At 36.6% G+C, this 25,246-nt stretch overlaps 1 protein-coding gene across 2 annotated transcripts in view; it reads right to left on the minus strand.

The window, feature by feature from the left end:
* The window catches only part of NEBL (nebulette), a 244,932-nt gene that overhangs the window by 42,525 nt on the left and 177,161 nt on the right, over positions 1–25,246 (minus strand). Inside the window, exons 6-15 of one of the 2 annotated variants that reach the window (XM_056484450.1) lie at positions 22,752–22,853; positions 21,043–21,144; positions 14,284–14,391; positions 12,704–12,808; positions 8,110–8,217; positions 7,085–7,195; positions 4,305–4,415; positions 2,573–2,683; positions 1,824–1,934; positions 851–955 (exon numbers count right to left, since the gene is read on the minus strand). The exons of the other annotated variant lie outside the window; for it this stretch is intronic. Coding sequence (XP_056340425.1) covers positions 851–955; positions 1,824–1,934; positions 2,573–2,683; positions 4,305–4,415; positions 7,085–7,195; positions 8,110–8,217; positions 12,704–12,808; positions 14,284–14,391; positions 21,043–21,144; positions 22,752–22,853 — 1,074 coding nt within the window. The remainder of the gene's footprint in view (positions 1–850; positions 956–1,823; positions 1,935–2,572; positions 2,684–4,304; positions 4,416–7,084; positions 7,196–8,109; positions 8,218–12,703; positions 12,809–14,283; positions 14,392–21,042; positions 21,145–22,751; positions 22,854–25,246) is intronic. 2 annotated transcript variants of the gene reach the window in all.

Genomic DNA, 25,246 nt, shown 5'->3' on the forward strand with positions numbered 1-25,246 from the left:
AACACCTCTGGGAAAAGCTAACTGGGTTTCCTCAGTCATTTCTGAGAGCTGGAAGAGCTGAGGATGTCTCCAAGTTAAAGAACACGTGTGTCAGATAATACTAAAAATATTTAAGCATCCTAGATTCCTTTCTCACAAATCATTGGCTTCATTAGTATTACTTAGTCTGCCATAAAATCCAGCCACTGACTGGCCCTTTGTTCTGGAGGCTAGATTTACTCCTCTTCTCTGTTCTACTACAATCAAAAGCAGAATTACAAACAGCAGCATTAATGGGCCCAAAAAGGAAGTGGAATTTAATACATCCCAAACTGGGCAATTTTAGAAATATAAGCTCATAATTTATATTTAGGGATAAACTGAAACTTAAATCTAGCATAAAATTTAAAAATATACCCAGTGTAATATAAAATCATTACATATATATATGTTTATGAAATCTCATCTGTTCAAATGTTATACCCCAATCTTGATGCTCAGTACATATGATAGGAAACAGATGAAAAATGTACAGTAAGAAGCCTTAGATTTTCTTTTCCTCTTTTAAATAAAGTACTTCCTGGGGCTTGATGGAAAAAGAAAAAAAAAATCTTCATTTAAAAATAACTGTGGTTTGGCAAGGTGGTATAAGTGGTGTAGAAATTCAAAATAACTGTCACACCTAGAAAAGCTCGGTATTATTTTTACTGAAAGAAATTAGCAATACAGTTTTTGCCAGGAAAATTATGGAAATGGTTCAAAGCACTTCTACTCATAAGTTCCCTATTTTACACTGTGACACAAGAGATCCTATTTAAACTAAAAAAATAGCTGAAAAGTTACAAGCAATGGGAGAAGCACTATTACTCACTGAACTGATGTTTTTCTGAGTGCTTCTTATCCTCTCCATCTCAGGAGTGTCTGGGACAGCAGAATAGTTACAGAGCATCTTCTCTGCTTCATCTTTGTACATTTTCTGAAAAAATAATTTTTACATGTCTATGCTTTTTGGGTTCAGGATATCCAAATTTTAGAAAAGATGTTTGTTGCTAACGAGCCTCCTGATCCCTGTCCAATATTTACTTAAACTCTTTTCTCCATGATACCATTGCCATTGTCTGCCCCCACACTAAAATATATATAATATATATAATATATCCTCATATATAACATATCTTCATATAAAATATATCCTCATATATGTTTTCCCCTCACTGTCAGGATGTATGTAATGTAACATTCATTAGAGAATTAAGTAATGTGAAAAGAACTACAGGTAGATATCAATAATTAAATTCCATTTACATGGTGTAACATGCCTAAATACAAATAAGAATAAGAATCAGGCAGTTAAGACATTTTACTACATGTAAATTAATTTAGTATGGCTGTGAAGGCTATAGAAGAAGTATTTTGAGCAGCACATGTCAAGCAGTCATTGTTACACAGAATTAAAACATTAAGCTTTTGACTCTGTCTACCTGGCTTGCTACTTCTGAAGCCATTTTGACCCACTGTATTTCTGGAATATATGGACCAACTTTCATCCCTTTTCCTATCATTTCAGTCCCCAAATCCTTTTTATATTCTTTTTGAAGAAAAGATAAAGGGTAAAAAATCCCATAACTATTACTACAACTGTCTGTACATGCTGTCTTCAAAGCTATTCTCATAATACTGCTCACACTATAAAAATAAATTCTTTGATTTCTTCAATTTAATATTTTTTATTGTGCACTGCTTGCTTTTTTTAGCTTAAGAATGTTCAAGAGGATTTTATCTTTTTTACATCTTGTTGTGTTTTTCTTTCAAAGTAATCTTAAAGCAATTAGTTCTGTACTCACCTGGCTGACAATTTCAGAAGCTTTTTTGGCTCTTTGTATATCAAGGGTATCCATACTCACTTCCATTCCCTTTCCTTTAATTTCATTCTCCAAGTCTTTCTTGTATTCTTTCTGAAAAGAACAGCATTGGAAATGTTGACAACCAAATTCTTCAAATTTTCCCAATTTAATCTGTGCTATTTCACTGACCAGCATTCATAAACCACCAAATAACTAATGATTCAACAGTACTAGTTTTGTAGAACCTCTCCATGCAATGCCTACACTACAGTTGGTGATAGGTAAAAAACTCTTTTAACACACTGCTCATTTCAAATCAGATGTAGCCTTCCACACCCACCTGTTTGCAGTTTTGGCAGCCACAGTCAGGTGAGAATTTCCTCTGCCATGCTTTGCAAGACTGAGCCATAATGCTTTAGCATCTCTCTAACTCTGTTATCAGTTGCCCCAACATAAATAAGAAGCTGTTTAGATCCAAAAGCAGCAGGGTCCACAGTGACCAAACACACTCCAGGCCAGGAATGGCTCATGAGGAAAAGCACAAACTGCAGAAGGTGATGGGAAGGTCTAAGTTCTGGGAAGTCTTAACTTTCCTCCCTTACACCCAACTTTTTGCAGCTCAGTGGACTAGCTATTTAGAGAAATCTGTGTTTTCAGTACTGCCTGGATTGCTTTCCACCTGGAATTCTCAATCACAGTAATTTGTTCATTCTCTCAAATGGAAAGCCTGCCCCAGGAGTGGTACTGACCATGCTGGCAATTTCAGAAGCTTTCTTGGCTCTTCTTATCTCAGGTGTATCTGGACCAACTTCCATGCCTTTCCCTTTAATTTCAGTTTCCAAGTCTTTCTTGTATTGCCTCTGTGAAGATAGAATTTATACATGATATTCACAATATCCAGAGAGTTACAAGTAGTTTTTTTCCCACAAGACACCTAAATTTAGGATCTAGAGTCAATCAAAACTTTCAAGAGACAACGTTCTCAAGAGTCTTGGTAAGCTGTTGTCAGAAAAAACACATAACAAACTACAGGAAGAAAACTTTTAGAAGATATTCAATGAATGTACAAACCTCTATCAATGAATTTTTAATGTGGCAGAGGGTGGGAGGAAGTCAGCCCATGCAGCTTGCTACAGTTATCCTCTAAAGAAAAGAGGAAGTTTGGCTCTGCAGAACATGGTGTAATAAGTTGGTACTTGGCACCAGTCTAATTGAAACACATTTTACTTTTAAGAAAATATTTTATTTATGACAAGACTACATGTTAGAAATTTAATACCATACAGAATTGCTTCCAGTGAACTTCCAGTTCAGGAAGTTGTAATTTATTCATTTAATAGGTCCTTCCTGAACCATAGCCATTAGGCAAGTGGCAGTCCTCATCTGTGATTGCTGCTTTTTCCTCACAACATAAATTATAAATAAACAATAACCTGAAAACAAAATTAATATTTCATCTTCAGCTTATCCAAGCAAGGATATGTTCCTTGTTCATCAGCAAATTATATTAAAAAGCAATATGGAAATATTTTATACAATAGTTGTAAGGTTTTTTTAATAAAGAAATATTCTCATCCAGTGCTATTTCTACTACTGTAGTGATATTCATCTTTTTTTTTTTCTATTCTAGTTCATCCCTGCCTGTGGAAAACTCTTGTTTTTCAAAGTAAATACCCCTAATACCTTTAAAATGCCTCTTTCTTTTCTTGTTTGCTAATTATTTTTAGGTTGTATATTCATTAGAAGAAGAAGGAATATGTGCTTGTACTCAATACAGTGGTTCAATCACTTACAAAAACATGAGCAAAAACATTTTCAGTCTTCCATCTCTGTCTCACTCTGATGTGGAAATAAATGTATAAAACAACTCTCTACTTCAAAAACCACTTTTTTTTTTAAAGAATTGTAAATTAATACATCATCCCTCAATTCCTCTCTGCTAAAGATGGGATGGCAGATGTTTCCTCTAAGCTTCATATTGTATAAAACTCCAAGGAAAAAATAATCCTAGGAGTTAAGCTATATATTCCCACACTTCTTTACAGTGATCAAATTGGCCCTATCCATGGCCTTCCCTCTGAATCTTATGTATATGTGTGTGTATATATATATAATATCAATCTATTTCATATTAATTTTGTATTTATTTATGTATTATATATATGTTTATTCACACATATATATATTTATAACATACATATATATCTATATCTATATCTATATCACAGCTCTAAATGCTGGATCTACTAACCCCCATTAACAATATCCAATGACCTTTCACTTGTCTGAAAATCTGAATTATCTGTTCTCTGTTGTTTTTTATTCAGAGCTTTACTACATTTTTCAAGCAAAACAGAAATAGTCTAAGTGTCAATACTTACAAATTTCATTGTAGATTATGTAAAAAAAAATAGGAATCTTCAGAGTTTAACACAAAGTGAACCTTCTGTGGTATTAATAACCTTGACTAGGATAACATACCTCATTTAGTATCTGAGCTGCATTTTTCACTCTAATCAAATCTGGTGTATCTTCAAACACTGTCATTCCTTTTCCTTTCATCCCTTCTTCCAAATCTTTTCGATACTCTTTCTAAGGATTAAAAAAAAAAAAGAGAGAGAGATTTCACCACTTCTTTTTTTTGTGCAAGATCTTGAAAAGAAATGCCACTTATTAAACATCTGAAGAGTCTCTTTGAAATTTCTATGAAATATGAATTAGCTGAAGTACAGATTTCAGACTTAAAATAGAATTGGAAATCGTGAAATCAAAAGGAACAAAGTTGAAAAAGTAAAAAGTAATGTGAACATCTATTTTTTTGTGCTCTTGACAACCAGCTGTGTCCTATACAGCACTAGCACACTGTTTAGGGGCCATGTCTGTCTCTGGACAGATATTTTTACTGCAGTAGCATTTTCTTTCTGCTGACCAGTAAATGCTGCAGTTTTTACCTCAGTTCCATTAGTGGCATCCCAGTCAGGATGGATTCCCCAAACACCATACTAGGAGCTGTTAAAACAATCTCTTGATAAATTAAAATGTGGAAGCAATATTCCTACCATATCACTCCTGTGCCTCCTAGACACTGCACTGGTATGACCTACCAACATTCTGCAACTGCAGCCTCCAGAGTACTCAAATGTTCAGTAAAAAATTCAAAGCACAACAGAATCTGCCCACAGACATTTGGTTCTTTTGCTCTTCCCAGCTCCTAGAGAGATGATGTAAGCCTATTGAAATTCAAGACCTTTAAGTTTTGTAAGGATTTTTAATTACTCTTTGCATCTCCAGATGAGGATTAGGCTTTTTTAAGCAAAGAAATTAGAAGAACTTTGTACAAAATATTTATCAGAATATTTACATAGACATTAATTAATACTGCTAATTACATATTAAATTTCATAAGCAGAAGTGAGCACTTTTATCTCCGTATAAGCTCTTTATTTAAATAAAAGTAAATCAGATATTTTTAAAGATGCTACTCTTGATCAGAAGCATGTCTTACAACAAGAAGGAAACAATTTATTCTAATTTAGAACTATTTCACTCAGAACTATTTAATTCAGCTCTCTCTTCTGAACAAGTTGTAAATGTAGTCCCAGAGAAGAAATTTTGTATTGCTACAAAATGTGAAATACGTGCAGAATTCTCTACAGTGGGAAGTCAACAAAATAAGCTGGAACACAGCTGACATTTGGGTAAAAATAAATGTGACTGAACAATTAATTTGTTTTTCACTCCAGGTTTTTCTTCTTGTTTCATGCAGTATCTATTCAAAGTTTATTATGAACCTTTATAGGAAAATACTGAGCTACATCCTTGACTATGGAGAAGTACGTAATTTTTCTGAATCATGAAAGACAATAATTAATTTTACCTAGATCTTTGAGTTTGGAATATGTTCCTTGAATGTGGATATAATATTGTCAGAAAACCATGCAGTCATGCATTAATGGAAATACCATTTTCATTTTCTTCCCCTTTGAGTTACAGGCATGGTTTACTCTCTAAATAAGGAGGCATAAAACTTGAGGAGGTCAGAATTAGAGAACATCTTAATGCATACAGCACCAAGGAGGGGAGCTACAACAAAATTTCAGAGATTAACATGTAGAGCACATGATGTAACTATGCACACAGTCCCCACTTCTTTGGGCATTCCATGAGCAGGAAGACTACCTGAAGGAAATGACAGCAGGATTTGCATTTTTTTCTCTAGTGACAAGGCATATATGAGATGTATCACAGAATGACACTGTACAAAATAGACCCAGCTTGAGACCTGCCTACTTGAAAGTCAGGTTTATCAGAATAAATTATTTATTAGAGGATGAATAATAAATAAATATCTTAAAAGAATTTTTTTTCTTTAACCATATGAAATTTAGCATAGACTGGAATAAGTTGTATAAAGAACAAGGAAAGGAACAAAGCTCAAGGGTTTTTAATTCTAACCTGCTTTATTTGTTTTGGGAAAATAACCAGAATCTGTTCTTCATACCATAAATACAAACAAGGTATTGTTGGCTCCCAGATACAAAGGCAGAATATCAAGCAGCTCTGCCCTTCTCTTCTAGCAGTTCTAGTTCATCTAAATTTGGTCAAATATTAACCATAATCCACAGAGACAAACAATATGTGAAACCAAAAATGAAGCCAGTTTTAAATAATAATATAAGAGTTCTAAAGGCAGAAGGATTCTCAGTTATGGAAAAAATAATAATTTTTAGTGGTACATACAATGGAAGAATATTTCCCAAATCTTAAGGAAAGAGTAGGAATACAGAAAACCCCTACCTTCTAACAAAATGGACTTAAAGCAGTTATGTAATATCACAGCTCTATTACAGAATTTAGGTCTTCATTATTTTTTATCCATATCATGTATAATAGATAACTACTTTAATTAAGTTAGCTATATATGACTCTATGTATTTCAAGGCATCTGCATAACCACAGCTACCATAAATGTGAAATAATTACTCAAAGGGAAAAACTGCCATCTGGACACCAATGGAAATCCTTCCTTCCACCCCTTTATCTATCTGAAAAGAGTAGTGATAGTCTGGTTCAGGTGTGCTGAGCTTTGTAATTTCCTTACTACATGACTATTCAGAATAAAAAATGATATGAAGTAATTTTTATTCATGAAGATACTTGTATGTAGCTACCAAGAAAATTTGAAGTTATTCAGCACTCATGCTGCTGCTTATTGCTTATCTACAACTTAACAACAGAAAAAACAAATCAAAATCCTTTACCTCTTTCAGAAGATTAGTGATTTCTTTTATATGCAAGAACTCTGGGGTCTTGTCTAAATCCAGTGAAGGTCTTCCCTTGATCCCTTCTTCAAAATCTCTGCGGTACATTTTCTATTGCAGCAAAACCAACAATTAATAGTACATACAGATGCAATTCCAAGCATATTTAGGAAGAGGCTTTGTAAATAGACCCATTCCATAAATTAGATTTCACACCAGTAAGCAACTTTGTAATGCATTTCATCATCTAGTTTATTTATACAGATACAATCTAGACAAAAATATGTGTGTAGAATGTCCAAAGAGAATATTGAACCTGATCTATGAAAGAAACAGTTTGCTTGGTAGAGAAAAGAGAAGACAAGTGGCACACAAGGTAATGGTTTAAAACTCATTAAAGTTTCTACCAAGAGGCTGAGATCATCTGTTTTCCATGACACAACAAAACTAATGGAATCAAATGCAGCATGGGGACAGAGGTGCATCCATCTCACTCAGCATGGATGGTAAAGCACTGGACTAGATCGTCTGGGAAGCCACAAAATCTCCATCATTTGAAGTTTTTTTTGAAAAAAGTCATAAAAACATGGCCTGATATAGGACAGCCAGTGCTGTTCTGGAGCCTGGGAACAGTCCTTCCTCCTTGATGAGTTTCCCAGGCTGGAAAGGCAGGAGGATGTTTCAGTTAAATCATGGGCTGGGTTTTGTGGCTTCACTTGTTCCCATATGAGAACCATCACTCAAGTGAAAATTTCAAAAGTTATTAATCTCCAATCTGGATGACCTCTTGAGCTTCTCAATTAAACAATGTGTGTGTACTCTTAGTACCAATGGCCTTTTGAGAAAAAAACAAATTCACAAGAAGAATTGAGCTACAGAACAGCAGAGATAACTGCTCAGTATAATTCCACCATATTCACAATTTACTCTCTGCTCTGTACATTTTCTTAACCTGAGTACAAATTGTCTGTTAACCTCTCTGTTGATCAAAATTTCACTTGTTGAAAAAGTACATTTTTACTTACCTCACTTTGCATCTTTTGAGCCTCCTTTGAAACTTGATACATTGGTGTATCCACAAACTCCAGCATTGATCTGCCTTTGGATTTTTCATAATTTTCTTTGTACTTGACCTAGGAAGATTAAAATAAAGTCTGTTTACAGCTGGCAGAATATGAGATCTGACTGCTTGCCTTGGCAAGAAACAAATCCTGTCTTAGCCATATTCCTTAGATGTTTTGACTTGGAAGACTTCTCCCAAACTTAACCTGTTGGGGAAATAGGGCAGTTAGATAAGGTAATAATTTTTGGAGTAATTTATTCCTTTTCTACACAATTCAGACCTAGAAATTGTGAACTTTGAAGACAACAGGAATAAGAAGCATCAATCACAATCCTTAAACTAATTGCATGGGTTTGGCCAAATGACCTATGAATAGCTGGCAGCTTTTTAATAGGAATCCCCTGCTAGTTTCCATAAAACAACACATTTACCGTAACAACAACAAAACCCCAGCCAGGCCCCACAGGTCTTTGTTTCAGGCTCAGAAGCACCACTCTCAAATCACTTTTGTTTGTACCTGTGGGTGAGAGTAGGGAAGGAAAACTACTGCTCTGGTCCAGTCCTGCACCAACATTCCCCTCACATCTGCCAGGGACCATGACCTGAGAGCTGGCAGCAAAATCACAGTGAAGGACACAGGTTAAGACATCACCTTATTCCTTTATGCAACTCACAAAGGAAATACACTTTGTTTGGAAACCTGAAGAAGCCTTTTGAACTCATTCATTCACACTCTTTTGATTAAGACTGGCAAACACATTACTTATCCCCATCAGCCAGTGTGGGGCATGATGGAAGAGTCTACACAAGCCTTAAAGGAAAGCAAACAGCTACAAATCAAAATATTACATTTACAGTGAGTAATGTAATTTTAATTTCTATGTCTTTTCAAAAAATAGTGATGTCTGAATTTCTCTTTGCCTGTCAGGCTTGGGTCCTGCAAAAACACTCTCCTCTCTCCTCATGGGCTGCTTGATAGAATATGCACTGTACATCACTGAAATCTATCATGGAGTTTTGTGCATGATTTAATCACTGTTTAAAGGCTGCATCTTTCTCTTTGCAAGATGTTTTTCTTTGTGGTTGTGTACACCTGACTTTGAAGCACTGCATTTTCTTTCAGATGGATTTGTTCTGCAGTGTCTGGGCTGAAATGACAGAAACACTTGCTTTGCTTAAATGATTTCTTAAATTCATACTGAAACAAAAAAATTTGCTTTCACAGACAAAATCCAGAAGGTTTTGTAATTTAAATACTATTTGAAATAACTATGAAAGAAAAAGCATAGAAGTAAGAAAGTATATTTTAATCCTACAAACTGGGGAGTTCTGTCAAATGCAAATTTAAAATGTTGCCATGAAATTTTTATAAAAAAGGATATGATAAAAAATAGCTTTTGTACATTCCTGGAGAAAATGGTCGTCCTGCATATCTAAAAGTCAGATGTTTCTATGTCTCATAGAAAATAAACATTATTATTTACACTTGAAGAGCAAAGGAACACACACATATAATGGTCTGGGTTTGCCTCCTAGTGGAAAGAACTATAAATGTCACACAACAAAATCACTTTAGTAGTGGAAAAAAATGAAAATTACCTCCATCTACAGATACTGATCTCATACTTTTACTCCATTCCTCAGCTAAAGGAAGAATTTTTTTTTAAAGTCTGTAAAATCAAATTAGCTAAACTCATAACTTTTTGCTACATTAAGCTAAACTACAAGCACCAGATTCAGTCTCTTAAGTTCTATTTTTTCACCCTGTTCATTAAAATGAAATACATTTAAGTTCCTCCTTTTTTAGCCTGTATTTCATTAGCATCTCAAAGTCTCCACAATAGGAACAGATTTGAAATGTGAAAAACATTAAACTAGCTGTTCTACACATATTAAAGTGCCAAATTTTGTGTCTCCATAGTTGATACCAGAATTACATATATATCTGTCATGGTTTAACTACAGAAAGCAACTAAGCCCCACACAACTGCTCACAGACCTTACCCCAGTGGACAAGGTAGAAGAAGGGTAAAAGTGAGAAAATTTTTGGATTGAGATAAGAAGACTTAAATATTTTAAATAAAATAAGCTATAATTATGATAATAGTAAAGAGTAATAAAAGGAAAAATTTAAAAAAGAGAGAGAAATAAAGCTCAAGAAAATAAAATGAGATGAAAATGAAAAAAAAATCACTCACCACCCACCTATCAATGTTCAGCCTGTCCCTGAGAAGGAACCCTTGGCCAACTCTCCCCTAGTTTACATACTGAGAATGACACTACAAGGTGGGGATATCCCTTTGGCCAGTTGGGTCAGCTGTCCTGGCTGTGTCCTCTCCACCCCAATGGCAGGGCACCATGAGGAGCTGAAAAGTCCTTGACTTAGTGTAAGCCCTGCTCAGCAACAACTAAACCATCAGCGTGTTATCAACACTGTGTCCATCCTAAATCCAAAACACAGCACTGCACCAGCTACTGGGAAGAAAATTACCTCCATCCCAAGTGAAACCAGGAAATACTGCATGGAGAATTGTAGCTGGCAATTTTCTTCCTCATCAAAATAATAAAACCAGGATGAGTTTTACTTGTTAAAATCAGTTTATTTATGTCCAAAGATGCCCACCAAGGTCTCCTCTTAACTGTTGGAATTTATTCCCATGCAAGTTGACTTGTATGACAGCCTTGCACTGATATTACAGTATAAGTGCTTCATAAAGTTGCACACACTAGTTGACACTCTAGGTCAATAAGCAAACCCATTCATTCAATCAACAATATTAGCTCATGAGTTTAATTAACCATAGAGGTTTCAATCTGCCACACTGGCACAGGTGTAGCTATGTCTTGTAGCAGATAATGAGAAACATAAAGGTCAATGGAGAAAGGCATACTGCAAGGAAACAGCAAAACTAGGTAATTTGAAAAAATAATAATAATAAAAAACACAAAAAAAACCAAACAAACCAGACCAGTCTTTGGAAATCAGTTAACACAGGGAACCAGGAAGACTATTTTTTTCAATGGTGGTAGATTACAAAACAGATTTGGTAGCAGCTGTGGAGAGACAAGAAGAATACAAAGAATGTAGTGGAAATGAAGGGAGAAAGGCAGAAGAGTAAATAAAGGCTTAAATAAAAGTGATGACATGGGGAGGTAAAATCTGAGAAGGACTGTGAAAATGTGATTTCTTTAAAAGACAAATATTTAGTGGGGAGCTTAGGGATCTTCTTGTACCAAATAAAGATACCGACCAGGATCTGGACAGTGCAGAAATCATAGGCACAGTATTTACAGAGTCCTCAGGTGAGCACAAGGACATTATGAATCAACACCTCCAGGACAAAAGAAAGAAAGACATTTTACAAGACATGATCTGCCTTATTCCTTAGGGAAAATCCAGGTTTCTGCATTCTTAGAGCTAAGATGATAAACTGATGAAATCCATTCTGAGGGTATTTCTTCAATCAGCAAAAAGACTTCCAATCTTACCATGCACTAGAAGGAAACTTTGGGCCAAAGTTTCCAAAGATTTGGGCCAAAACATGCATGAAGAATGCAGGAAGAAAAAGACTCCAACTAATTTATTACTCATGCAAAATGGGATAATCAGTGTTAGCTCCACAGAGGGAGTGAGACAGACAAAAACCAAGCTTCAATTCTCAAAAAAATATTACAAAAATCAAGTAAAGATGCATTATTTTGATTATTTTAGACATAAGCAGGCACTGACTCAAAAGATGACCCAGTATGCTCCTGCTCATTAGAGTTAATTGCCTATGAAACACTCAGCTCCTGCCAACCTCAGAGCAAACCTTCCTCCCCAGCACTATCCCCTCCTGCCTCTCCACAGCAGCTCTGCAGGCTGCTGTGTTTGCTGGAGTAAAGACACAAGTGCAGCTCACCAGCCTACAGACACCACACACTCTTGGAGTGGGAAATAGCCTTTATCATGACACAGGAGCCAGGGGTTTCCCAGCTCCTCCTTCCCATTTCAACCCCCACCACGACCTGTATCAGAGCACCAGTCCCATCAGGGGACATGTCTTGCCATGAGGCAGAATGGAGCATGTGCCTGTTATCTGACCCAGTGTAGGAAGAGTCACACAATTAGGAGGGGAAAAAGTTTAGCCAGAGAAGCCCAAAACTAAACTAATACTCCAGAGGCTCTTTAAAAAAGCCCAACTATTAAACTGGCATAATGGTCACTCCTGTACAGAGACTTGAATATGAAAGCTAGATCTTAGACAAAATGACATTTGCAAGGAAACAAGTATTTCAGGTCTTAGAAAAAAGAAAACAGACAATGTTTCAGATATATGAAAAGAAACACTCCACATCAGAAGCCTGTGTGATTCTTCCACAATGTATATTATCTGCTCTAATAACTGAAATATGTCTTCATAAAAACTCGTTTTTCTTCACTACACCCTTCATCTACTACAGTTACACTATTGCCCACTGCATTTGAGAGCAATAATGTGTTTCCTACCATGACTATACACACAACTTTCCTTAATAGATTTATTTTTCAGGTTATTCTTAAAAAGGTAACTTACATCACTCTGTGTTTTGCTGATATTTAAAGCATGGTTTAAATGCAGCAGGTTTGGTAGATCAGATGCTGGATCATGTAGGCTTTCCAAATCTTTCTTGTAGTTCACCTGGAAAGAGAATTCAGGTTATGCAAACTAAAGATTAATAAAGTAACTCACAGCTCTGTATTACAGTGGGACCACTCAGAAAGGAAAAACAAAGTCCTTGCCTGAACAATCTCTCCCAGCCACTAGATGGTGGTCATCTACTATTATTTCAAAGAAAAGGAAAGCACAACACAGGACTCATTCTGCTGAGTAAGTACTTAGGAACTACTCAAAATTTTTCTCAGAAGAAAGTACACTTACAACAAAATCACACTTTGTATGACTTTTCAGGCTATAATTAATTTTCTTCTTGTTTCCTCTCCCCTCCCTTCCCACTGTCCAAATCAAGAGTAACTTCCTCAATACTTCTGGTCTATTCATTTTAAACACCTTTAATTCTTATTTTTCCCCTGCTTCAGGAACTACACCATCCAATTTAAAAATTTGATATATAGCAGCTAAAGGGAAGTGCTCCTGGGTATTTTATCCAATACAGATTGCTTGCAACAAATATAAACAATATGGTGACGTAGGGCAAAAGATAATCACTTAGTGAAGCAGCAGAAGATAACTTCCCATCAGCCTACAGCAGGATTTTCCATTCTTCTGAGACCTGTATGCCCAGCTTTACAGGAAGAAAACTAACTACCTTACCTATCTTGGATAAGAGACCTTTCATCATCTCCACATATGCATTCTTCACTTCAATTTGCCCATTTCTTATAATAATAACTGTTTCAACTAATTTTTTACTACACATTTAGATTTTGGAAATAATTACATAATCCTCTGTATCCTTTCCAGAGCCAGTCTTTCCTGCTCCCATTGCATGGTATCTCACACCTCAGAAATGCTGGACTACAGAATGAAGTCTTTTGGCTATCTGGGATCACAGCCTCAAGGAAGAGATCACATTTTTAGCATTAGACACATTTTCATCCCAAGATGATCCCAGTTATCACTTGATATAGATGTTTTATTCAGTCTGGCTCCAGGAGCAGACCCCCATTGCTGAACCTGGTGACTGCTGCATTCTGTAATGCCATTGAGAAGTTCAAACAGAAGAATGAAGTCTACAAGACAGACATCCAAATGTGAACTGCTCATGTAACCTCCTTCCATAACCACTGGAGAGATGACAGTACTTTGCTCCTCTAAAGACAAGCACCTCTAACAGCTGAGAACTGGCCTCTAGACCTGTTTATTTCGTGAATAGAAAGGGACCAAGTACAAGGCAATTAGCTCAGTGTGAGAGGTCATACCTTTTGACATACAAAATTAAGTCAAATCACAACTTAAATAGTTATGAAAAATTCTTCAGGCTGTTGTCAAAAGCAGGGGAAGAAATGGATAACATGCTGTACCTGCTACACACTGTATAGCAGAGACTATAGCTCAGAGAAATTCAAAAGATGAAAAAATAAATTCTACCTGTGAACAAATGTTAGGCTACCCGGGATGTAAATGCCTGTAAAAAGCAAAGCCAATTAACTTACATCACTTGCCAAAGTGGATGCAATCTGTGCTTGCTTGAAGGAAGCACTGTCAAGAGGATTGTACTGGTGACTCCTCATTTCCTTACTGAACTTCTCTTTGTATTTTACCTTTCACCAGAACAAACATGTCTAATATTAACATGTAGCACTTTAAAAAGGAAGAGAATTCAGATTACAAAGAAGCTTATCAAATGCAATTGCTTTATTCATAAATCTTTACACAAAGTTTAAAGAAGCTCTGTTTACCCACACCTGTGACAGTCTTATGTTGGTTTCAAAGTTTTATGTATCTGAATTTTGTAAAATTTTAAGGTTATAATATATGATTACTGGTGCTGAAGGATTTATAAAAAGAAAACAGAACAAAACCATAGGAATCACATGAGTAATCAAATAAAATAGAACTATTTGACTAGCAATAATAATTTATTCACTGAGAATAATTTGATTTATGATTAACATCAAAATTGTGTTTCAACAAAAAAAAAAATCTAAGGTGAATAAGTAGTAACGTTTATAAAACAAATCACTCGTAAATTTTTCAACCACTTGAAAGTGGGAAGTCAGAATCAAACTTCCACTATGCTAGACTGCCACCAGAACTGCCAGGTCTATTTTTAATTCTGCCAGAAATTTCCCATGGGACACTGAGGAATCCCTCTGTAGTATAGTTCTTTCTTGGGGATAATGCCCACCTCATTACAGTGCTAGAAAGCATAATTAAATGACTGCCTGCCATCACTTTCACCATCTTTTCTTCTCAGTCGAAAGAAAAAGGGGGAATGACAATGTATGTAAGAGGAAATAAGCAATATATAAATATGGAGACAATAGCATTAAAAGTAAATAAATCACAAAAATTCCATAAAACATCCCAAAAAACTGAATTCAGAATCTGAAAATATTAAATTGAATAAATAGTATATCTCCCTCCTTTGCTCCCTTTGTGAGTGATCATCAAACATCTGGAGACTGCACACATGTCTGCTTCTTTGCAACAGCTGGGCATAATGGAGGAGAATAAAGTTCAGTCTGAATTATGCTGCTTTCATGAATGTTAGGCAGACACCTGATATCTGAGCCTATGCAACATCCATTATAATTTACCACGCTCTGCACTAAATAAATACATGGATTTTTCCATACTCCTTTTTTCCCTATTCCCACATGAATGCCTGATAAAGTGGTTAAGCCACCTCAAACAATCTTCAATTTTTTTTTTCTCAGACTTAGTTGTGGGAAGAGGCTTTTTTTTTCCTTTTCAATTCTTCCTTGCCTCAACAGACCCTGGACATGATTTAGCTCATGCAATCTCATTATCTTTAGCCACAATGCCCACTATTTCATTAATCAGGATAACAAGAAACCAAAACTAAGCCACACAAGCAGGAACTAGCCATATATGTTCAGGCATTACATTAATATTCCAGCACATAGGTAAATTTTTCTAAGTAAGGACATTCTAAAACATTGCTATTTTTAAAGAGGAATTTTATCTGAACACATGATGAACTTCATAATCTTTCACACTAATAGTAGAAGAGAGTATCTATTGCCTTCTGCTAGATTCATCTGGTTTATATTGTTTGATATTTGCCTTGGCATTGGATCAAGAGCAAAAGCATATATCTGAATACAAAGGCAAATCCATGCTCTGTACAAGCAGTGAAGGAATAAACCAGAGGGCTTTTCTCTCTTAAAAGGTGTATCCAAAACTTACCTTCTAATGAAAATCAGGCAGTGCTGTAATATGTCATTCAAAAAGCCAGAGATCAAGTCAGCAAGGTGAGCAAAACTGTCTTTTACTCCTTTACTCATATCACAACACCAAGAGTAAGGCTTTAAATATACAACTACTGCAGGCTGCCTTCTCCTGGCCAACAAATGGCCACAAACAGCACACACAGAATGCACAACAGGGTGCTTGAAATTCCTGTTAAGTGGGAAAGTGTTGGTGCCAAAGGGACCTCTCCTCACAACTAGCTTGTCATCTTCAGCTGCAGCCATTTCATGCCATCATTTAAAAAAAAAAAATTTAGCAATACATTTCAGCCTAGAGGTTCCAGTAATAGATCCTGTTTAGTGTCACTGCAGATCACATCACTGCCACTGAAGGACAGAGGGGGGACCAGTGAACCCAGTGTCCTGATGCCAAGGTGCAGGAGGGTCCCAAAATTACAGGAGCCCTCAGCCAACGTGACAGTAAATGTTCTGGTTGCAGTAGGGCCAGCCCTGGCTGCTCAGCTCATTGCCTTGCATCACACTGTGGCAATGCAGAGCACACTCAGGGATATCAGACAGCCCTGGCAGTGTCTCCAGAACACTTCCAGCAGCCATTTAACTGACCTGTCATAGGGGATTTGTTGCATTGAAAGCTGCATAGATATACCCTTTCTCTTTTATCAACATTTTCCTGGTTCTTTCTCCCTTTTGAAAGGAAATGTGTGGTGGGAGAGAGTGAAGAAAGAAGAGCAAGCCCATGGATGAGTCATGGTGAAGGAAAGCACACAGTATTCATCTTCCTTTTGAACAGGGTGAATGCATTTTAAAGAGAGGAAATAGGCCTACGAGAAACAGTTCTGAATAAAAACAAGGAAGAAAAATATCTCATATGATTTCTAAACCATCTGAATGGGGGAGGTCTTAGCAAGGGTATAATATGGTGGAAGAGCAAACAAGTGGGAGTGGAATTGACAGTTGTTAGTGGACACTTATCTACAAATTTCATCATTAACCACGAGCTTTACTTTAATGAGGGCTTAGAAGGATGGTTACTTATTTACCATGTTCATTAAAGTATTAAGTTTGTTTATTTTTTTAGAGATTATATAGTGGGGGTTAATTTAAAAGAAATGTGTGGAGTTTGCTCTCTAAAGACTGCTTAAAAAAGAGCAGACTCTGCAGGCTTTTAACACAACAACGTCCCTGAAAAACCAAACTGGAATTAAAAAGGGCCTGGATAAACAAACTTCTCATCAGCCTTGCACAAAACCTATAAAAGTCAGAATTGCAGCTGGACAGAGCAGTGTCTTTTGAAGCTTAGCAGCAACATTCCTAAATCAAATCTGTAGTTCAAAGCTGTTCACACAGGGAGTGTTCAGTTTCAGAAGTGGATGACATCACCCACTGTTCAGATTTACAAAGAAACTACAAAAATTGAATCATTCAACCACTGGGATCCCATGATGAAGCAGACACTTGCAGCTAAAGCATTTCCTCATGACCATATGAAAACATCTTAAAAAAGGAAAAAACCTGTCAGAGCACATATATATTGAAGGAAATGTAGCATAAACAAAGAGCAAAATCAAAACATTCATTGCTAAAAGCACTAGCAGAGTTTAAAGCAAAGAAAGATTGAGAAAATCCTGGGTTCTTTGGGTTGTTACTGAAAATCTCAGAAAAGGTGCATTTTGAAAAACATTCTACCTCAAACAGTTTTATCTCTAAAACAATAAGCACCAGATTCAGCAACAAATATAAATATCCAAAATTATTCATCTTAAAACCAATTGCTGAGCACCATAAGAGGAATACTTCATATCAGCATCTCTTTGAAAAAGCTGATAAAATGCATTGAAAAACATAAAGAAAGCATGAATAAGAGCTTGTTTTAATAAAAAAAATGTAAAAAGTAGCCCAAATTATACAATGCACACTCGGCAAATTGACAAGCTTCATGTTTTCACAAGGGCTAACACAGTTTCTGTTTTAAATTTCATTTAAAATCAACAGAAAAGGGTTACCACATGCTGTGGGTAAATATACTAGTTCTGGGAGCTATTATTTTTGCTGCTGTTGTTGTCAAAAGCTTTGTTAAATAAAAAATAAAAAAGGAAAGAAAGGAGAGAGAGAGAAAACAGTGATTTCTGTAGAGCCTTGAGTGCCAGTCAAACATTAACACTATTTTCTTCTCTTTGTTTGCTTTCCTGCTTGCCTTGATTGCTTTCTCCCTTCGTTACACCCACACTGCCTGACCTCTTCTTGCTCCTGTTCTCTATACTCCCTAAATTACCTACCCATATGCACCACATTAAAACATGTTATCATCTTCTCTTCCCATTACATCCATCAGAATTGTCAACTTTGCAAATTTACTGTGAGGGTCAAATAACTAATATTTCTCTGCATGTCACAGCTTATAGATTCATGCAATTAAGGGAGATTATCAACTTCCAGCACAAAAAGTTTATGATCTTCCCATTTTCTGAGAAACAAATGGAAACTCTAAAAGCCAGAAAGTCTGGAGACAATAAAGAGATCATTACCTTTACTCTTTTTCAAATCTTCCAAGTGTTACAAGGCTGTTCCACGATCCTTGCATGAAGAGGACTGACATGACTGACCCATATTTAGGTGTCTCCTCCAGCACAGGTGCATTCCTCATCCTGCCCCACCACCCTGCTCTTTGGACACAGGGGTCATCTTCATTTTTCTGTGCTCTTGATTTATGATTAGTGTGTCTAAGTGTTATAATGATTCAAATAATACATAAGAACATTAGACAACTCATGGCCCTGCCTTCCCTTCAGAGGACATGGGGGAATTGCTGAGTGCCCCTCTCTGCTGCAGAGAGCTGCCCAGAGTTTGCACCCTCCATGCTCTGCAGGCAGTGTCAGGCTGAGGCTCTGCCGCCTCTGAAAGCACAGTCCCCCTCACACACACTGCAAGCAGCAAAGACTGGGGAGAGGGCAATACAAGAAAGGATCCCAGAACTTGGATCTGGGGCCAGGGACTGCAGAGTTCAGACCACCAAGCTTTAGTTAGAATCTTCTTTACAAATAAACCAAATGCAAAATACATTTTGTCAACTTCTCCTCCCTTCCTGTCACACCTTCTGCTCTATTTGGACTCTCTAAAGAAGTTAAAATTGCACAGTAAATGCTGCCTTCACAGAAGGATCTCAGCTGGAACTGCTGCCTTCCCATTTCCTGGCAGTGAGGAGGATCTATTATAAAACACTTGCAGATGCAGCTTGCATTGTCCAAGATAACAAGCACATCTAATACAAATGAGACAAAAAGTGCATTGATGAAGCCTTCCATGTAGCTGGCTCATCAGCCTACAGGACCCCATGATCCAGCTGATATTTTTCACTTGTGATTGCTGGCCACAATCTCATGGGTACCAGGCTTGAGAAGATGGAGAGGGCTGTTGGAAGAGGGTCACAGTTTGGTCTCGTTGGCAGAAACAGGCAGCTCACTAGATTCGGAATTAGGTTGCAGGGACAGGAGTGTGTAGGCAGCCAATGAGTAGTTATAAAGGACATTACACACTATATTTAGATATGGACCCTTTTAAAAACCACTGAACGTGTTTGCTCATGAAAGTCCCATTTCCTGTAAGTGACACTCAGGTCTGAGCAGCACCATGCTGGCTCTCTCTAGAAAGTACAGGCTGACTTCCAAGCCTACACAATGCTAAACACAAAATAATCTCTAGCAGACTTGCCCATCAGCAGAGAAATGGGAACATATCCATTATAAACCAGAAGACAGAAATCTATTTGAAAAACACAAACTCATTTTGATTCTGAGCACATCACCAACAAAGCAATAAAAAACATTTCTTTCCTTCTTTTTCTCTTTGTGTAATGCTTCAAAGTTTGCAATGGTGTGAAACAGGAAACCATGCAGCAGGTATCTGAGGAAAACAGAAAAAGGAGCTCTACCTCCTGCAGACACTGCACTGTTTTCCAGCTTGTTCTCTATGGCATAATTCTCATTTTATGCTAATTCTAGGAAAGACATTTATTATCTAACCAAATCACATGCATCTTTTACATATCACTGATGCTGAGTCTGTCCTAGTATATACACTGTTTACACTTGAGAAGTTTTTTGGCTCTGGGAAGGCTCCAATAAACGGCACTATCCTCCTCTTACAGGAGGGCAGTTCTTGGGTTTTCAAAAGCTCCAAAGGTAGCTGGACAGGATTACTAGCATGGATTATGCAAGGCACTGTTAAAGAACTACTTCAGCCAAAAAAAAGGAGAGGGAAAAAAGGGAAAAAAAAAAAAAAAAAGAAAAAAAAAAAAAAAGAAAAAACACCCCCCAGAAGAAAATTAAAAAAAAAAAAAAAAAAAAAAAAAAAAAAAAAAAAAAAAACAGACCAGAAGTGAAAAGTGAAAAATCTGTTCTCACAATGTCAGGATGATCTGTAGTAGAGTCTTATGTGTACATCTTATGGGTAAAAAACTATAAGAGGAAGAGGGAATATTTCTATTCTAGATTTCTTTTTAGCTAAGGACTAAAATAATTTTTTTTTTTTTTTTGAGGTTAATATATAACAGTAGTACATAAAGGGTTCAGTTTCAGGGGGAAGGAAGGCGGGTGGTTTACATGTCAGGCCAAATTCAGATCCCATTACTCACATTAGCAAGCAGCTACACAAAAGACCTCAGTTACTTCAGAGGGATTAATCACAGGGTAAGGTTCCACTCAAACTGAATGAGGAACAAAATTTGTCTCTAAATTACATACAGTTAATATTTTAGAAATCGTAGAAAATTTGTATAAATATACATGATCTCCACAAAAGACAAGTTGTAGTCAAAGTTCATCGTATTTTTGCTTCAAAATGTGTATTTTGTTTCCCAAGAATCCAAAATTTACCAGTGATTGCAATGGTATATGAAAAGTTTGAGAACATAATCTTCAAGACCATTAGAGATAATCATCTAAAAATCCAAGTATTTCTCTTCATTACTAGGAATGAGATATTTGGATGAAATAATTGTAAAATGATGGAGAATCTTACTTGGCTTAAAAGTTTTGAAACTCCTTTAGCATGTTCAAAATCAGGTCTTCCAAGTACAGCAGACTCCTTATTCAGCTCTTCCCTTCCTTTCTTGTACTTAGCCTTTAAAAAAAAAAAATAAAATAAAAAAGAGGGGGGAGGGGATATGAATCACTAATAAATTGTTTGGGTTTGTTTTATCAAGAGAAATGTAAGCATTAAAGCTTGTAGAAAAACTCATACAATGTCTGCATTGACACTACTGCTCTAATCAGCTCTGACTAAAAACCTTCTCAGGGCTCAGCCCCTTAACAATATAATATTTATTAATTTTAAAACACAATGTGCAGCATTCATAAAATTCAGTTTTAACCAAATGCCCCTCTTAAGCCAGAGAAATATTGTCCTCCCCATCAAGGCAGAATGAGTTACAGTGGCTCAGCATTTCTTATGACAGTGTCTACACTCAGCACAAGATTATTTGCAGCAGCTGAAAGCAGTCTTGAAATAAAACTAGTCTGAGGGGCAACTTTTTTGAGCTGTAAGGTCAAATTCCACTCTCAGTTTTACCACTGCAGTCTTGCTGGATGTCAGTGAGACTGCACTGGTGTCACAGAGCTGAATTAGTCCCCCAAGGTTAATGTTATGTGATCTCTCCAGCTGAACTGCCTCCCATGCAAATTGCTGCAATTTTTTCCCACAATGCATTAGAAAAAAAACACAGATGAATCAACAATAGGTGCTTTGCAATACCACAAACTAAATTACCCATTGCCTAGAATAGCCTTCTTGCATTACTCAAGCATTGTGAATCAGCAAGGGCCCATCATAAGAACAGACTGGGAGAAATAAAAGTCCCAAAGCCACTCTAAGAGCACTTGAATGGCAATTAGTAAATTTGCATGTTGAACATTACACTTAGCAGTAGTCCTTGGTTTACAAAAAATCTTGAATATTGAAAGGTGAATTTCAATCTCTTAAATCTGTCTCTCCAAATATGTCTAGTCAATCTCACATTTAATTAATTACTTAAAAACTTGACACAGCTTTTATATTATATTGCATATTTAGTATTATATTGTTTGACTTGCCTACAATAAAATACTGAACTGCATCACACACTGCTGCTTCTGAAAGTTTCTCCTTCACCTGCCCCTTAGCCAAGACCACAGTGGAAGGGCAAAGAATTTTACAGGGGAGCCCAGGGAGGAAAACCCCCACAGAAGAAGCAGCATCTCACAGCTCTAGGAAGGACAGCAGGGAATTTTCCTGTCACTGCTGGCTGAGATGGGAAAAGGAAGGTGTATCCTGGGATGCCAGCTTCTCTCACACCAAGGTAAAAAGGGTTTGGGATGTCTTCTGAAGTGCAGCACAGCATACAAGCACATGACTTCTCTTGGGAATGGTTATAATGAATAAAGCTGAAACAAAACCAACTTTAGCAATTTTCATGTTGTTTTTACATCAATTACCAATAATTGCAAAGATCATACTGTAATATCTAAAAAGGAGAAACCCATAGCTAACTAGCCTGCCAGGGAAGACTGGCTTGTTTTGGTTATATTTGGATTTCTTTTAATCAAATCTCCCAAGAAGATTTGGGGGTGCAGGTTTTCTGTACAAGACATTTGAGAATTCCAGCAGCATTCCAAAAAAAATCTGATCAAAATTGCAATTAAAAAATTACATGTTTAAAAAAATAAAATAAAGAGAGTAAAGGGAGAACATACATCACTTATTATCTTTGTTATCTCAGTTGCCTTCTTTATGTCTGGTCTGTTCAGAACTTCAGTGTACCTGTGAGAATCCTGCACATCCTTCCTATAGGATACCTGTCAAAGAAAACACAGTTTTGTTTAAAATAAACAATAAAGTTTGAATTCCATAAATAAGCTTTGAATGACATGTCAAATCAGACATCAAACTAAATAGAACTCCACCTAATTTATTCCAACAGAGTTCTGCTTGACAGGGATTGTAAGGTAAGACCTACACACAAGGTAACACGATAAGGAAGAAATTCAGAAGCATAAAATACAATTTAAATAAGAAAAATGGTTTTGCTTAGAAGCATAGTGGAAAATTAAAGCATTGCAAAGACACAAATATTAGGTTTTAATCACAAAATTTCAGAGGACTTCTAAGAGCACAGTTTTTTTTTCCTATGCTGTACCTACTTTTAGTATAAACTAACCCCTGCTCTGATACTGAGTATTGCAGCCTAGCAGATTGCAGCTGCACTGAAGAGAAACTGTGATTCTATCATTGTGAGTTTCTTTCTCAGTCCTAGACATGTAGCTTACATGTAACTCCATGATACAACTCCACCTCAGCATCCCCACAACACTTTCTTGCTCCTTTGCACAATCATGGGAACAAGAAGGCTGAGTGTTCCAGCCTGTTGAGTGCACAACTGGCTCGTTCTGCTTGTGCAAAAGCCACTACCATAATTAATGGGCTCAGAAAACTTTGGCCAGAAAGCAATCATGGGAGCAGCAGAGACCTCAGGGACATTATAGAGCCCCACAAGTTATCCTTCTTTTCCCCATTCAAGGTTTGTGAACTTTTTCTTGCTCTAGCACATGTGCCAAGCTAAACCAATTTCCAAGGGTTGTCTTACTGAATTATTCTTAATGGCATTCTGTCCCTGGTATTCAAAAGTGTCCGGCAAATTGAAGTTTCAGGCAAAAGTTGGAGAACATAGAATAAAGTTTAGAGGAAATGGAAAACAAAAGAATAATTCCCCCTTTACTGGGAAATCTTTTAGATTTTCTTTTGTTGCTTCACAAAGTTAATTAATCTTTCAAGATAGTATTTCACCAGCAAGAAAGTTCTCAGCTTGAAGTTTCTCATTATAACCTCTGCTCCTGTTTCCAATGTAAAGTTTCACTCTGGGTACAATGCAACAAACTCATAAACTACAGCAGTCAGTGACAAATATACTTCATAGAAGTGGTATTGCAAAAAGAAAAGGAAAAATTTTATTTTTTGGCAAATATTTTACATGCAACAGGAAAGTAATTTTGTGTCCATATGGCTTCAGCTAAGCAGACAAGCTAAACAGGCTTCACTGTTGGCTGCCTGCCCACAAATAGATCCTATAATTTTTAATCCACCATGATACACAAGTGTAATCACTAATAAAAGAAACAAATAAATAGATTTGATGGATTCAGCCCAAATTATCACATACATACAAAACAAAAGTTGATTCTTATAGCTGGTGTAAACCACTGGAAATTTTGTTTTAATTATGTTTAGATTTTCTCTAATTTTTCAGAAACTTGAGGTAGAGGAAAGCATTTGCAATTCAGGACTTTACATGAATTTAGTTAATTATATGCTGTTCATCCTAATGACCACATGAGGTGAGGTGAAAACCACAAAGGCAGCAGAAACAGGTTTCTGAATAGCACCCTATGATCCATGTAAATTGCAAATTAAAGGCCAGCATATGTGCTCAAAATAGAAATTAGGAGTGTCGTGAATTTAACATCAGAGAATCAAGAACAGTGGTGATAAAGTTGAGGAAATGTGGTCACTTATTGCTCCCAAATGACATGATCATATAGTACATGAAATAATGGATTGTGGTTAATTTCAGGGAAAGGAAGAGGGGGAGAAATAAGACAGTGACAGTCCTTTCTATTTTACCATTTCCAATTATATTAGATGCAAGGCCAATTGCTGTATCTTTCCCTGAGTGAATTATTATTCTTCCTGCACCCAAACCAGTATACCTATTACTTATGTCTGAGGGTAAGTCATCTAGCATTTTACAAATGTCTGCAATATATATTTGCTCCATTCTGCAGCTTGTCATACTCCAGTGAGAATAAAAATGTTATGCAGCAGAACAGTAGTTTGTCAGAGGTAGGCCAAAGAAAGAAAAAATATGTTTCCCATTTCCTGAATAACCTCAATCCCTGGATGCTGACCCTCTCCCATTGGGACACTGTGCTGGCCTCTATTACACAGCTGCTATTTTGTTCCATCTAGTGATTTTTTTTTTTAATAGTGCTATGTTGGAACAGTAAAACCAGAGCTATTCTGAGAGAGCAGGGGAACAGATGCAGACAGGGCAAAGCAACTGGCTTGATGTGTGCACCCATGGGCATCAGAAGATGGAAAGTGAAGCATTCACGAGTGGGGGAATGCAACAAAAGAAAGGAAACAGCAGAAGCACCCAGAGGAGGAGCCATCTTCTGTCTGAGCTGGATCAGCC

This window comes from Oenanthe melanoleuca, chromosome 2, assembly GCF_029582105.1.
Source record: "Oenanthe melanoleuca isolate GR-GAL-2019-014 chromosome 2, OMel1.0, whole genome shotgun sequence".
NCBI lineage: Eukaryota > Metazoa > Chordata > Aves > Passeriformes > Muscicapidae > Oenanthe > Oenanthe melanoleuca.